This window comes from Orbicella faveolata, unplaced genomic scaffold (assembly GCF_042242905.1).
Source record: "Orbicella faveolata isolate gen_17 unplaced genomic scaffold, um_ofav_v1 contig_12, whole genome shotgun sequence".
NCBI lineage: Eukaryota > Metazoa > Cnidaria > Anthozoa > Scleractinia > Merulinidae > Orbicella > Orbicella faveolata.
The window spans coordinates 32214872-32230283 of NW_028301539.1; the positions used below are offsets into that span (position 1 = coordinate 32214872).

Sequence of the window (15412 nt, forward strand, 5' to 3'; positions counted from 1 at the left end):
AATATAACATCAAACGTTTGTATATTTTGTTTTGAGCTTCCTGTTAACATTTGAAATCTACCCGATATACATGGTGTAGTTTGCAGGATTTCACAAGCGAGATGGCGGAGCTGTCATGCGAGACAATTTAGAGAGCTGGTTTCGCAAATATACAATGCCACGACAATTTAGTGCTGCGTTTTTTAAAATTGCAAAAGGAAGTTGCCAAAATTTCTTTAAATAAGGTAGCTTGTTGGACTTACCACGTTTGAAATGTAGATACTAAGTTAAGTGAAGACCAACTTATGATTCAGAGGTGCTATTTATTTATTTATTTATTTATTTATTTATTTATTTATTTATTTATTTATTTATTTATTCGTTTATGACAAGTAGATTTTAGAGTAAGGAAATTGAAAAGGCGAAATTACTCGCAATTGATTCAACCGGATACTCAGCGCTGCATTGAGCGCTCAATTCAAAACCTATTATCCCATTATAGCTCGCGAGAAACTTCACGTACCAAATATGAGTTTAAAGGATCCGTAACTTATTACTAAGAATACAGTCGGTCCATACATACAATCTTATTTTAACCTCTCTACAGCGGCCACCTCTCCACAACGGCAACGGACACTAAAGCGAGTACCAACTTCATCAACGACTGACAAACGGTGAATTCAAAACCCTAATTTTTTTTTTTGTAGAAGGCCACGAAACTTGATCCGTACCGCGTGCCATTGGTCTCTGTTCCTGTTGTATTAAATACAATGATGCAAGGGACCGCAAACGAAAAAGCTGCCGGCATACGTAGGATCTGTATATGATCTGATCAGCCAAGAATAGAAACATAACAATGAAGCAAGGCCGATTACTACGTAGAAAGCTTAACGGGACAACAACATGATAGAATCCAAAATGAAAGCCAAGAATTGCAACCGTGGACAGCTGTTTCGACCTTCTTGGGTCTCGTCAGCACGGTGTAGCAGCAAAACGTAAAGCAACCGGCTGGTTGACCGATAGTCTACTAAATGGGTGACATTGGCCAATCCGCAATCCGCATTTGAGTTTCATCTGAGGTCATTACCATTATGTGCGTTAAGTGGATGATCGGTCAACCAGCCGGTTGCTTTACGTTTGGTTGCTACACCGTGCTTACGAGACCTGCAATTCTTGGCTTTCACTTTGCACTCTATCATGCCGTTGTCCCGTTAAATTAAGCTTTCTACGTAGTAATCAGTGTTACGTATTTATATGCAACAATAAACATTTTTTTGAAAAACAAAAACATTGCACTCCCGAAAAAAACAACAAAAAAATTGTCATATTTCACCCCTAACTCCCCATAAAGGCCACCTCTCTGCAACAGCATTTTTCCCCTGTCCCCAAGATGGCCGTTGTGGAGAGGTTCGACTGTGTGTCAAATGTGAAGACAAAGTGATGAAGTATACGGTACTTGTAGTTTTCGTCTCCGTGCTTTAATCTTGAGTTGTCATATTGTTCATCTCGGAAATTTATACTTAGAAATGACTTCAAAATTAAAAATGATGTAACGAAATTATAATTACGAGTGACGTCATTTTCCACCAATTAAACATAAAGACGTCAAATTAAAAATTTCGAGTATGTCCTGCGCTTACACAGTTACGCTACTAAAATGCCGTTGCGAAGTGAAGTTTTTTTCTCTTCTCTGGGCAATTTGAAAATCCTTGTTGAATTCAGAATGTAGATACAATATCAAACACACTCGTAAAACCCGCACCAAAACATAAGAGAAAATCAATATTTTAGAGGCTAAAATGTAACTAACTATTGCAAAGATTCAAAAATAGTCCTACTTTGATAATTTCTCTGCTGTTCACTTAGATGTTAAATATCTTTATACAGTCCAAGTGTGATCTAGGTTTGTTTTTTGGTAGCGCCGCCATTGGCGACCCCATTTGAGGGTTTCAATCCAAAACTACTTCCTTTCTTGGAGTCACTGAAGTGAAGCAGCACTTTGATCATGATGTAACCTACAGTTAGTACAAAGAACATCGGTTAGTGCAGTGAAATCTAAGCTAACAGACACCCTTTGCCACAATGGACAAGCTCGTTTCCAGAGTCTCCTCGGGTGTTCAATCCAAGAAGGACTAGGCCCGAAACGTCTGGTACACAATAGACTTCTTTGGCACTTTTTCAATTACTACAGATTTCTAACTTTTGAACTGTTTATAATGTGCCACGCAGCCACGAATCCTTTAGGGCTACCATGATTTATTTTACTACTATTTTGGACCTGTCTAAAATAGCCGGTACTCAAACTTAGACTTCAAAATAAATAGTAGAGCCTAATTATTTCACACTCAGTTCAACGTCTCACCTGGTCTCTGTGATCTTAACACCTGACAAGGCCTACAGCGACTTAAAACAACAAAACTTTATATCCTTCAGTAGGCGGTAACTTGACGTTAACTTCACAAGCTGTTAGTAGCCCTATCGCTCAGTTCAGGTTCAAGTTCTTTTCACGTTCATTTTTGCGCTGTCCGTTGTGTCGTACATGGGTTCTGTTTCGCGTTTGATTGTTTCGTTAGTGATTGGCGCGGTCTTTTACACGTTGGCGCTCTTTTTCTTGTTTGTAACGTTTTTGGTTTGTTTTTGATTGCTACGTTTTTAGTTGGCGCGCGTTATGTTTTGTTTAACTGTTACTTACTCAGTGCTGTTACGAAGCCACTGTTTGTTTTTTTGTCTTTTGTTTGTTTGGTAACTAAGATACGAGAGTAAGTCTTTCATCGGAAAAAATCGATTTGTTCACACGAGGAATGCCTGACGCTCAAAATGTACTTCCATACGCTTAATTCAACACTGATTATTATGCAGTGGTAGAAATATGATAAATCAACATTGATTATGCAACGTACCTACTAGAACAATAGCAGCAGCAGTTAAAAGTGATGCAATGGAGCCAGAAAGTATGACAGAAATGAAATACCAAACTAGTGGTAAGCTCAATATAGTATTCCAGCATAAAACAACCAAGAGATTCCTGGATTTCCTCGGATATTCATATATGTCTTCTGGAAATCTACCGTGTTCGAAAAAGTAGCTCATTGCCTTATCCTGAAAGAAAAGATGTAAAAAAGGATCAGAACAACACTGGGGAACTACAGTGCAACTCTTTTAGTCAATTACCAAGGTAGGAAAGAGCTGTCAGCTACACCAATCAGAATCCAAAGTGGTACACGTGACAGGCAAACAGCGCGGGAAAACGTGTAGGGGGGAGAATTCGATTGGTTGAAAGCGCGGGAAAACGCGAAATTAGTGGAAAGCGCGGGGAAATGGCAACCGCCGGTGGAAAGCGCGGTAAATAATGGTAATTGTTATACTTCCCAACTCAAATACGTTATCCGATTGGAGGAGAACGTGTCACGTGTCGTGGGTCAAAACTCACTCCCTAGGGCGAACAAAACTCACTAACTCCCTAGGGAAACAACATCATGAACTTTAGACTCGCACATGATCAGGTCGTGCTCCTTGAAACCGCGGTAAATTTGTGAGCCAGCCGGCGTAAACCAAACGATTTCTTCGCAGTTTTTTTTCTACTTTAGAGTTGGGAGGTATTACAAAACACTTAATGACTGGCCCCACAGGAAACAGTGAGTGATGTTTCCTCTCGACCTCAACGTTTCCTCGGCTTCCAATCAAATTGCAAGAAGCACTGATGATTTCAAAATGGATTTACGGTAATAAAACAAGTAATGGTTAGAAATCGAGTGAAACTCAGGTGGCGCGACTCGAAACTACTTTTCCCCAGTCCCCCTCCCACTGCCCCTCTCCCCTCCAAAATATAGCATGGGGAAATATTTGACCACGTTATTGTGAGAAAAATGTTTTTTACCTTTTCCTGGAAAGCCTCCCTGCACCATTGGGATGTATCCTCGATACTGTCAGAAGGAATATCTTGAAGTGGAGTTCGCCTGTAGGAAAAAATCATGAAAACAGTTAGGAAGGCAGAACAGATGGAACTCAGTGCACAAGTACAACATTCGTTTAGCAAGCATTTCATAGCTAAATCAATCTTAATGACGATAAAATAAGCGATGGCAATAAAATAAGCGCAGAAAACAAACGGTCTGAATGAAACACATTTCTTAACCAGTAATAATAACCTAACTAACATTATTAAATCAAAGAGCAGTTTTCAATTGAGTGTCGAGAGTAATCAGGCAATTACTTTGGTTCCAGTAGTGTTATTGCTGCATTCGCATTTATCATTATGTCTACATTAAATTGCTACTGTTGGACATCTATTACTTTGGTTTTGGTTTTAGACTACTAGGTTTAACGTTTGAGATTGGCCGAGTAGTCTAATTGGTGAGTAATTGGTTTGGTTTCGGTATTACAACACTCAATTCAAAACCGCTCCACTATTTTGAATTACCTTAGCCAAAGATGAACCTCACTCCCCTCACCCATGAGCATCCGACGGAGGTTTGGTTCCTTGTCTTTTGGAAAAGCAACTTCCATGTCATACACTGCAGGTACTAAAAACAACATAAACAAAGACTGTCAGTACAGGACAAGCCAAGTGAATGACTCGCAGAGCTGCCGGTACTAAGTCTGGTCTCTGCCGCATAATTCAACTAACAGTACAACTTTGCTTATCTCTCTGGATAAGACGAGTGTTTTTTAAAGAAATTCTTCATAGTGTTATTAGAAACTAGCAAGTCTACATCAGACACTAGCTGCCACTATTCTGGAACCTGCATTATACAATAATATTAGTGTTGGCTTCTCTTCTCCTCTCTTACTTAGACTTCTTGTTTTTCTTTCTAGTGGACAATAGTGTCCCCAGTAAGCTTGTCTCATTTTGTACAGCTCTATACATTTGTCACTGAAATCAAGTTTTTTTTCATTGCATTAATTATTAGAATATGTGTCCAACTCATATGTAGTCCAGTTTGCCAACTACCCTGAATTTCAGCCATCTCCTTGAGTCACACACTCCTGAAAAGACAGGGTATGTGACTCCAGGAGACACCTGAAATTCAGGTCTGCACTTCTGCAAAGAGAGGTACTGTGTCGAACTGTGAGGGAACAACTTGGACAAGAACACAACAAGGACCCTGACTATGTTCAAACTTTTCTTCTTCTGGATTACTAAGAACCATGGAGCTACTGCATTCCCCACCAGGGGAGGGGGGGGACTCCCATATATAAAGGACTGTACAGGTCAGAAATTTTGAAAAGAACCCCTAAGAGGTGCCAAGATCCTGTTTTGTGGGCATGGCTTAAGATTCCCTACGAGGTCACATTTCTCAAATAACACATTAAATGACATTGACTCTTTTTGACTCAATACCCTAAGAGGCACTGCAAAAGTTCCTGCTGTCAACCTTTTTAGGCTGAACACCCAAAGAGGTACCAAACCCGATTTTTTAACCCCTAAAAGGTATGACGACCCCCAGCCTTTTTATATGGGAAATTCCCCCCCCCCCCACCCCACCTCTTCCCTGCCAAGGTTCCCGCAATCAACAGATCTACATGAGTGAATGAGTTATCATTTAAAAGAATATGAACACCTTTGGATTTCTAGTTTACCTTTGTCTTTAAAATATTGAACAGTCATAGAGAAACCCTTGGATCTTGGCAGTAGATGGTGTTTCAACTCAGGTAAGCCATGTGCTCTAGCATATTCTACACTGGCCTGTTTTTTGGCCTCTGTAAGTCTTGTTCCTTCTGCAAAAATGGCCATCTAGAAGTTTAAAAAAAATTATTTAATTTAAGAGACACAGAACTCCTCCTTGTTTGTCTTATAAAAATCAGCTGATGAAGGTCTAACCATTCTCGTTTACATGATAACCTCTTCATTGTTTCTCTAGCTTGTAAACTACAATTTTGGCATTGAGATTTCTTGCCATTGGAAAATAACTTTGCTGATCACACAGCACTTGACAGCAGCATTTTAATTTAGGCAGTTGTTGCTGAAAATGTGTTCCAAGAAGCTAGAAATTTTTGCGTTGATGTATGCTGTAGTGTGTAACCTCCACTAACTGTTTACAGCTTTCCCTGATGTTCTGTTTGAGTTGACCAATCAAAATAAATCCAAAATGTTTAAAGGTGGATTTTTTCCCAGGTGGTGAAAAAAAAAATCATTGATCAATACCTCCACAAAGAAAACACATTTATTCATGAACCAGGGCTAACATTATAAGAGGTATTCACTCTCTACTTCAACTTGAATAAAATATCTATTAATGATATCCAATTCTGAAATAATTAGATGAAAAAACTGAGTGACTGCCAAACTTGGATAAGACCAGCTAAACTGAAGTTGGCGGTCTGAGGAAGTGCCTGAAGGGATTAAGAGATCTTGTCAGGGGTTTGCAAGTGGACAAGTGTGCTTAATATTTCCAACTCTGAATACCTCATCTCCTGGAGAAGAAACATGGATTGTACTTTCAACTGTACAGAATGATTAAACAATGAAGACAAAATCATGTCATTGCATTATTGGCCTACCAACCCAGAATGGAAATGGGAAATCTTTAAGTGTGCTTAAACTCCTTTCCAGAACTTTCTGATCTTTCTGCCAGTCTCGATGCAAGAAGGCAAATTCAGTGCACCACCAAGAGAAGCCAATTATTGGCAAAAACTTCAAGTACCCCTTCATGTAACACTTGCATGTCTGCAACAACAGAGAAGATCAATAACATTATTGTTTATTAGAAAGGTTTTCAATTGAGTGTTGAAAGTAATCAGACAATTCCTTTGGTTTTGGTTTTACTGCGATTTGAGGCTGAATATTCTAATTGGTAAGTAATTAGTTTGGTTTGGTTTGGTTTTACAACACTCAATTAAAAACTTCTCTGACTTCCTCCTTTCTTTCAAAAGCCCTCATTTGAATAGCTTGTTTAGAATTTTGTGTTATTGTCAGGATAGTTCCAGAAAATATCCATACCCCCACAGAAGGGATTTTTTATAAGACACCACCCTCACCCTTCTGGAATTTCCAATTAAGCTTCATACATTTTTTTGAATTTTTGGTCTTACAGAATCCCCCCACTGCTAGGAAATTCCAATCCCTTCTGTTGGGGGGAGGGAGGCTGTGGGGGGGGGGGGGGGAGGGATGGAAGTATGGATATTTTCTGGAACTGCACATGAGAGTAAGCTCGGAGATATGCATTGTTTATAAGGATTATATTAATAGGACTTCCCTTAATTATATAAAAAAAACCAACCAAAGACACTTTTTTAACACATATCAGCCCAGTGTTTCTTATTGAAATGGTAATTATTGCATTGTAAACTATTTAAAATTTGAATCAATAAAGAAAGAAGTGTTTAAAAAATTGTTAAGGTCCTAAATTTTTTTTTATGTCCATAGAAACTGTTGATAAAAAGATCACATTTACCGCCAACACTCCTGCCCGATCAGCAAGTGTATATCCAATTAGCCAATCAACATCACTACGGTGATTCGCCAGACAGATAGCACTCTCTTTTCCTATTTTATCAAAGTCCTCCTTTTTTCCATAGAGCTTGATATCCATACCTGACCACCATTCTGCAAGGAAAGTCAACTCTGAAAAAACAAAACAGTGAAAGAGTTAAATATTTCTTACTTGGGAATTAAAGCCACCTATTATGCACTCAATAAACATGAAAGTTGACAAACACAATTCCAGTCAGTTAAAGACATTTGGGACATAATGGATCTAAAGTCTAGAAAGTGTTACATACTCAGTGGTTCTAGATGTGAAACAAGTAGTTTTTAACATAACAAATCATTATGCTATAAATTTTGAAATATCCTTGCAGAATGTGTGAGTTAAACATCCACTTACATAGAGTGTTCTCACATGATCTCACTGCAGCTATATTGTGCAGTTCCAGAAAACATCCATACTCCCCCACAGAAGGGATTAGAATTTCGTGGGGGTTGGGGGGTTCTGTAAGATCAACAAATTTAAAGAAATGTATGAAGCTAAATCGGCATTTCCAGAGGGGCGGGTCTTACAAAAATCCCTTCTGTGGGGGAGGTATGGATATACATTGATGTCACAAAACAATGAAATGGTGGCCAGGTTGCTATCCCAAACCAATCCTGTGTGATTTGAACTCTTTTCTTATGTAACCACTTTCTTTTTTTGTTCCAATAAATTTCTATGGCTGCTGGCTATGTGAGTGAAAATGCTCTATAATGCAAACATGCAAATAAGATTACAGTATCTGAAACTGATGTGAAGTATATATGAAATAATTCATATTTAGTATCTGAAACTGTTGTGCAGCAAAACTGAAAACAAATTAGGTTCAGTTAGCATGGGAAACCCTTCAGCTGTTATTCTCCTTTATCAAAAAGAGAAAAACAGAGCATGGTGTATGAAACTGTAAACAGCTAAATGCAATTGCTGAAGTAATTCCTTAACACACTTCTTGCTTTAGTTATGCAGTGGACATCTATATTCAGTGATTATATCAACTTTCCCAGTTTATAATTTCACAAATTTAAAAATAAAAAAATATTTTAAGCTTTATTCAAAACACAAAATGGTAGCATTTAATAATTGTGAACAATCAAGGTAAGACTATTGAATGAACTGAAAAGACCGGTAACACACATGCCACAGACAAATTATCTGGCTGGAAATTATGCAAATAAGATAAGGAAACAATGAAAGTAGATTACAACTAACACCTCTTAAAATATTAGGGGATATTACTGCCCATGTTCTATATAAAATTAGTAAACTCCTCCTCGCAGAAGCAAATTGATGATCAAACCAAGACAAGTTCTCCATGAACGTGATTTGGTGAGTTTAATTCTAGGTTGATCAAATATTTTTTTATTGTCATTGCATTTTAAAATGCGATCAAGACTAAAATGTTCTTAATAAGACTTAATCACTGGTACTTAACTGAAAAATATAAATTTTTTTAATTGAAATCATGTTAAAAGTTCAAAACTCTGCTGACTTTAACTTCTTTGGTATTTGGTGCACATACAAAAACTGTGTAACTCAGAGAGTCTGGTGAAGCAACAGGCTCTAGATAGGTAAGGATAACGAGAACCAAATGAACAAAACTTGACTCACTAAACATCACCAAGTGATGCAATATTTGAAGCATCCAAGAATAGGTTAAGCGTGTGTGTATGGATCTAAAATATTGTTAGAAACAGACCATTAAGTTATGAAAGAACTTAATTTAGGCTCACGTAACACCAAAAAAAATGCTTAATCAAAGCTTCAAATGAGTGCAGAAAAAAGTTGATAAAAAAGCATTAGGCATAGCCTGAAAAAACATTGTCTGGCTGTAAAACATCTGCATCATGTGCAGGAAGGAAGAGATATCAGCAGAGTGACACATGAAATGCCCACTCAGTCAATACTCAACAGAAATATAAGTTGACTGGCATATTAATCTGCTCATTTGTTGACAGTTGTTGCTTTTTTTGGCAGATAGTTTATTCTTTGAGCCACATCTAAATACATGAACGAAAATGATTTATTTTGGTCTGAAATAGAAATATTTCTGGACACCTGGGTGGCACTTCCCCTACCGAAACATCCATGGAGCACCCCTCCCCCTAAACCACTATCCTTCCAGGGAAGAGAATGCTAAAGGGGACAAATATAAGGAGCTTTATTTTCTTCTTGTGCATATAAAATAATATATATGATTGGCCTTATGAAAACTGTATCAATGAATAATGCCTAACTTTAGACCCAGGGTGAGTACTCTCAGAAAAAATTGGGTGGCAGGAACATAAGACAGTGGAGGAAAAAAACAATAAGTAGACATTCCTTACAATTTTTATATTGTGTACTTTGGAGAATGGGTGACCATGAGATTTTCTTTACCACTATTTTCATAAATCCAAACATAACAATTCAACTTTATTATGTTGCTTTCAAAAACCACATGATGTGTTTGAAATTCATGACTTATATCAACAAGACATGTTTTGGATGAAACATCATCCATCATCAGTTTTACAACAATAAAAATTGCAGGGCTTCAAGTGGCCTCCTGGAAAAATATAGGGTTAAATATAACCAAGGGTCTTTTATCTAAAATTATAGGGTTAATATAGGGATTCAAAAATAATTATACGGACAATATAGGGTTATTTTGAAGCACTTACAAGAGATAAGTCACAAAACTACAATATTTATTCTTCTTTTTTAAGAGATTTCTGTCAAGAAAGTTTCTAACATCAATCCATCCTGTTATTTGTGCAAGTTTATGTGAACTTAAAATCTCAACGTACAACTCATCACTGCATTTAACATCCTGTTCTTCCTTCAGCCTTCTAACAGTCTCTTTTTGTTCTTGCCTAGTTCAGTTCTCTTATTTGAACACTGTTTGCTTTGGTCCATTGCATTTTCCATCTTCATTTTTGCAGCTTCAAGAAGCCCTTGAGCTGCAGTTCTTGTTCTTAATTACTTGCACGAATCTTGAACTTCATACAGCGTTTTGGCCGTTCGCAGCTCACTGTCCTTCAGCTTTTCTGACTTCATCAGTTCTTTTCCTATCTCAAACAAGTTTAGTCTTCTTTGTTCCAGCTTCTGTGCTTCCTGTTGCCTTTCCCTATCTGCATCTCCTAGCCTTGTTCCTCTCCATCTTGAATGGCCATTTTCCTTAATAGCGGAGCTCCGGCACATACTCATAGAAACCCGTGAATCATTTTAATTCTCATAGTAAAAATGGCTAGCGGTATTGCTCATGGGTGGGTACACACAACGACGAAGACAACAGCGATGACAGTATTGTGCAACATAGCAGCCATACTCTAGCTAATAGGACATACGGTCTTAGTTAACAACATCTATCTTTGATATTCGACATCCATTTTATGGTCAATTGACACCTGGTGTCCACTGACCAGTATCACATGACCATATTGCAGGCTCAAGTTTTGAGCTCATTGAAGTCACATGTATTTTTGAAATTTAATTACTGTAATCAGGCCTGGGTTGTTCAGAACTGAGCCGGTTAACGCTAACCAAGGATCAAAAGTTAACCCAAGTAAAAAATTTTCTTGTACGAAAATGTTTTTCCACTGAATATGTTCATGTAGTTTGAAATTATTAAACCTCAGATGGCCAGACAATATAAGCAGAAAATCTCACTGCCAAAGTAAAAAAAAAAAAACTCAGATCAAAATTCTCACTTATCCAGGGTTAACTTAATCTGTTTTTGAACAACCCAGCTCAGGAGCTCCAGTTTTAGACTTGGCTAAATCTACATATTAGTTCTTCTCTTGTTTTCCATACACTTTGCACACCTCTTGTGGCTTGAATAAGTTCTCTGTAATGTAAACGTTGTGTGGCTCTCCATAAAATTTCAGACGACTGATCTTTGATGATATGCAGGTCTACCATTTATTTTTTAGAGAGTGCCTCTTCTTCTTCTGATTTTGTTGGCATCATTACAGCTAGTCTTCAAATAGCTTGTGCTCCATGCTCTCCATCTCTGGGATTTGGATCTAGATCTATTGGTAAATGGTCAATCGGATACTTTGTAGTCTCCACATAGGGCAGAGTGAGCATTTTCACCCTTTTCTATCTGTGAATTTGACAGTAGGTTGTCTGACTTCAGCAGGTGCTTCCCCTCAATGTCTTTAAGAACTTGTCTTGCAACTTTCTACAAGTACATTTATACCATTCACATAGGGCAGAGTGAGCATTTTCACCCTTTTCTATCTGTGAATTTGACAGTAGGTTGTCTGACTTCAGCAGGTGCTTCCCCTCAATGTCTTTAAGAACTTGTCTTGCAACTTTCTACAAATACATTTATACCATTCATGGATAAATGGTAGAAGAACAGGGAGTCCTTCATCTAAGAATACTTTGTTGACTGCATTCCAAACTTTTTTTGTTAACATTTGGTCTCTCTGAAGGCAAACTTATCAAGCATGAGAGAGGTAACTGTGAGCCTGTTTCCTCAAGCATGTCCACAGTTTTCTTTGCAACATCATGAACTTTGGCATGCCAAAAGAACAGTGTCTTTAAGAATCTAGCGATCCACTGCCCGGCATGACATCCACTAAGTTTATGAGTTTAGAAAGAACGTTTTTCCTTTTTATTGTAAAATTATAGGGATTGTAGGAAAAGTTAAAAAATACACGAAATATAGGGACACTTGAAGCCCTGCAACTGAAAGTGACCAGTAGTTGTAGCAATAGTTTTAAGTAACAGTGTGTGATGAAAATGAGAATAATTAAGGAGTATTAGGTGCAAAACAGGAAAAAGTGAAAATCTAACACTAAAATAACAAGGGATATATTAAGATGTTTAACTTGGGAATTTAAAGATGGCTGCTCCCAAAGGATGTGCATGGCTTCCTTGATTTTAATTGGAAGCTAGTGGAAGCCGAGTCAAAAATGTTTAAACATTCTTCTGAACAAAGGGAGCGACAATTATCAGAACCCCTTATGTGTTTAAATATAAGGGAATGCTTGTCTGAGAGAAGATGTTCACAGATGTTGGTGGTGAAATGTCTGTTCGTTTCACCAACATAACAGGTGCTACAGCCTGCACACAAAAACTTGACATAAATAACTCGCAATCGCAACTTTATTATATAAACACCAATGAAATCACACCAGGTGAGATTTCATATATTCACATGCAAAAATAACATGTTATCTTCACTCATGAAAAAATCACCATAAGCTGCTATGTTACATAATTGCGCTTTTCACAGCAAAAGTGAAATGGTTTGGTATTTCATTGGCGTTTATACAATAAATAGAACATTACATGGCTGCTTAGAGATACAACATTTATCTTCTCGTGTTGAAAAATATTTCATGAGTCAGCACAACAAACACTCAGGGTCAAAGAAATTTTGTATCTCCCTGAGAACGGGAAACAGCAACCTGGGATTTCTTTGCCTAAACATGAGTTTAGTTAGCTTTTTTTGCCCATTGACTTGAAACCTACTTACATTAGGAGGAATCTTTGTCTATTTTTCTCTTCTTTATGCACTGCACGCATGAACACTTGCTGCTAAGATATCACGACAACATCTGCTTTTTCTAGGTTACCGTCGGTTACCGAGCTAAACCATGCCTGATGAGGCATTCAACTGTTGACAAACCTAGGTTGGCTTACTTTTGATTTTGCCGCCATTTACCAAGGTTTGCTACTGTGTTTACATGATTAAAAATTTCAATTCAGTAAAGTTAAAACAAAACCAAGGTAAACATCTCTCATGAAACCACGGGCATAGAAAGGTATTTATGATAGAACGCTAGTAGATTTATACTAATATGGTTTAGCTGCTTAAATTTGTACTTACGGCACCAGTGCAGGTAAACCACATTCAAATTAAGCCATCTGAACAAGTCTTTGTTTATGATCCAAAGCGGCAACAAGAGGAGCTGAACGAAATTGATGATAATGCCACTGGCTAAGAAAACTACCACCAGCCATAACCAGACTACGGCAAATTTCTTCACACTCATTGGCAAGACCATGCCTCAAACAGCAGTTAATATTAAAACTTCCTTTGACAGCTCTCCTGATAAAAAAATCACAAATTTAAAATAAAGTTTACATCAGCATTGTCATTACCTTATAATTCAAAGGACAGGATCCAAGGTACATTATGTATTAATTTTGGGTTTTTGCTAAAAAAAATCTTTATAGTCTTTTCAAGTAAAATGGCACAAAAAAAACTGTCCAATTTGCTTCAGTTGAAACCTAGATTTTTATACGCTGTCTAAGTTATAAGTCATTAAAAATGGCCCAAAAATAGTCACCAGGTCACAAGTCCCTGAGGTCTGGGGCTAGTGATGTCAAACTAGATTCTAATGCTTTGTATGCCTTATTGTTACTTACTTTCATGAAAATTAATTTTCACAATTTAAAAATCACAAGATTAAAGACCCGAGAAAAACATTTAATCATAGGATGGGAGAAGGCAGGAGTTGCTGGGATAGTAAAGGGTGAGTCCGCTCTTCCTTGTGGAGTCCTTTGAAGAAATTAAAACTGTCTTTCAGCTGTAAGTACAAATAGATGGTGTTGTGTACTCTGTTTAGCTCTGCTTTGTTGCAAAGGAACATGTCAAACAAGTTTCAGTTTCGTTTCGTTACTGTAAATTATGATATTTAGAGAGGAAGTCACATCAGCCCTAGCTGGCTTTCATGGGGGAGTCCTCTATCCTGATTGAATTGGAATTTGGAAATGTTGGTTTTTCAGGAGGGAGGAAAACCACAGAACTCATAGAAAAACCCTCGGAGCAAGGTGAGAACCAACAGCAAACTCACCCACACATGGCACGGGGCTGGAATCGAACCCGGGCCATATTGGTGAGAGGCGAGCGCTCTCACCATTGTGCCATCCCTGCACCTGCACCCCCCCCCCCCCCATGCTTTGCAAACTATTGCTGTAGAAAATTAAATTTAGTTGCGCCAATTCTGAATAAAACTGTTTGTTTGTGAAGATCAGTAATTTGACAATTTTCATTTTGAAATTCAGTTCCTTTTTAACATCACAAATCGTAAAATTTACGTCCCGCGAAATATGCCTATTCCATTTTTGCAAAATTAAGCTTAAGTTCCCGCAAAAATAGGAGACAATAAGGTAAGCTTACTTTATGCGAGATTCGAAGAGAGAAGTATTTGAAATGCAGACCAGAAGTGTAGTTGGCAGTTAGCGGCAGCAACCGGGAAGTTCCAGGAAGGTAACTTGTTTTGCATAAACACTTTATTATCGTGATGATCGACCACAGGCACAAAAAAGATATAGAAGAGAGCCGATTTTGTAAACTGCAAGTGAGCAAAGTGGGATTGACCGTGCCTGAGAAATGAGAACCCTGTCCACGCAGGCTGGATTTAAGCTTAAATATTTATAATCTTTTTTTGTGATCGTTCTTATCATTATCAACTTATTCAATTAAGTGGGTGTAGTTGCGGTTTTTGCGAATATTTCATCACTAACACTAAACCAAGAGATCTTACGCAAATGTAGAGATATAAGGGTTGATCAAGGAGAATTGAAATAAAGCATGCACGTGCTGAAACAACTATAAGCCATTAAGGTGTCACCACGAAGCAAAAATTACTAATCGTTAAAAAACAAAGGTGGCCTAAAATAAAAGAGACAAGTCAAAAACGAGGAAATTTCCTACCTTATCCGAGTAAGTGTCTCAGTCTGAGAATCCCAACAACCTTCGATCCCCGAATCAAAATTTCAGCAGGGCGCCATTTTCCTTTTAGTCTTATATGAAGGGCATTTCAGTCCGCTGACTCTATTTAAACCTTGGACTTGCTGTTCCAGACGTCTGGCGGGTGATCCGCCTTGAGTAAATCACGCGCATGTCGCCAGTACTTTATACGATTTTCGTGCGGTAATTCATGAAAGAAGCAAACAAGAACAGCAACAATAATAATACAACAATGATTTTCGAAATAAAAAGGAATTTGTCTATTTGTGTTTGT

General features: G+C 37.8%; 1 protein-coding gene across 1 annotated transcript; it reads right to left on the reverse strand.

The window, feature by feature from the left end:
- Positions 1-288: 288 nt before the first annotated feature.
- On the reverse strand, positions 289-15227 carry LOC110044440 (uncharacterized). Its single transcript, XM_020749992.2, has 9 exons — positions 15103-15227; positions 13270-13491; positions 7374-7543; positions 6485-6646; positions 5560-5713; positions 4400-4502; positions 3857-3935; positions 2880-3078; positions 289-1994 (listed from the first exon to the last, which is right to left on the reverse strand). The coding sequence occupies exons 2-9, from the start codon at positions 13445-13447 to the stop codon at positions 1879-1881; spliced, it is 1161 nt and encodes a 386-aa protein (XP_020605651.2). The 5' UTR covers positions 13448-13491; positions 15103-15227; the 3' UTR covers positions 289-1878.
- Between the last annotated feature and the right edge of the window lie 185 nt (positions 15228-15412).

Excerpts from the sequence above, each read along its gene's own strand:
- LOC110044440 (XM_020749992.2), bottom strand. The coding sequence starts at position 13,447 with ATGGTCTTGCCAATGAGTGTGAAGAAATTTGCCGTAGTCTGGTTATGG. Across the intron at positions 5,714-6,484 it reads ATTTCCCATTTCCATTCTGG|ATGGCCATTTTTGCAGAAGG; the intron begins GTTGGTAGGCCA and ends TTAAACTTCTAG. Across the intron at positions 4,503-5,559 it reads TCAATATTTTAAAGACAAAG|TACCTGCAGTGTATGACATG; the intron begins GTAAACTAGAAA and ends TGTTGTTTTTAG.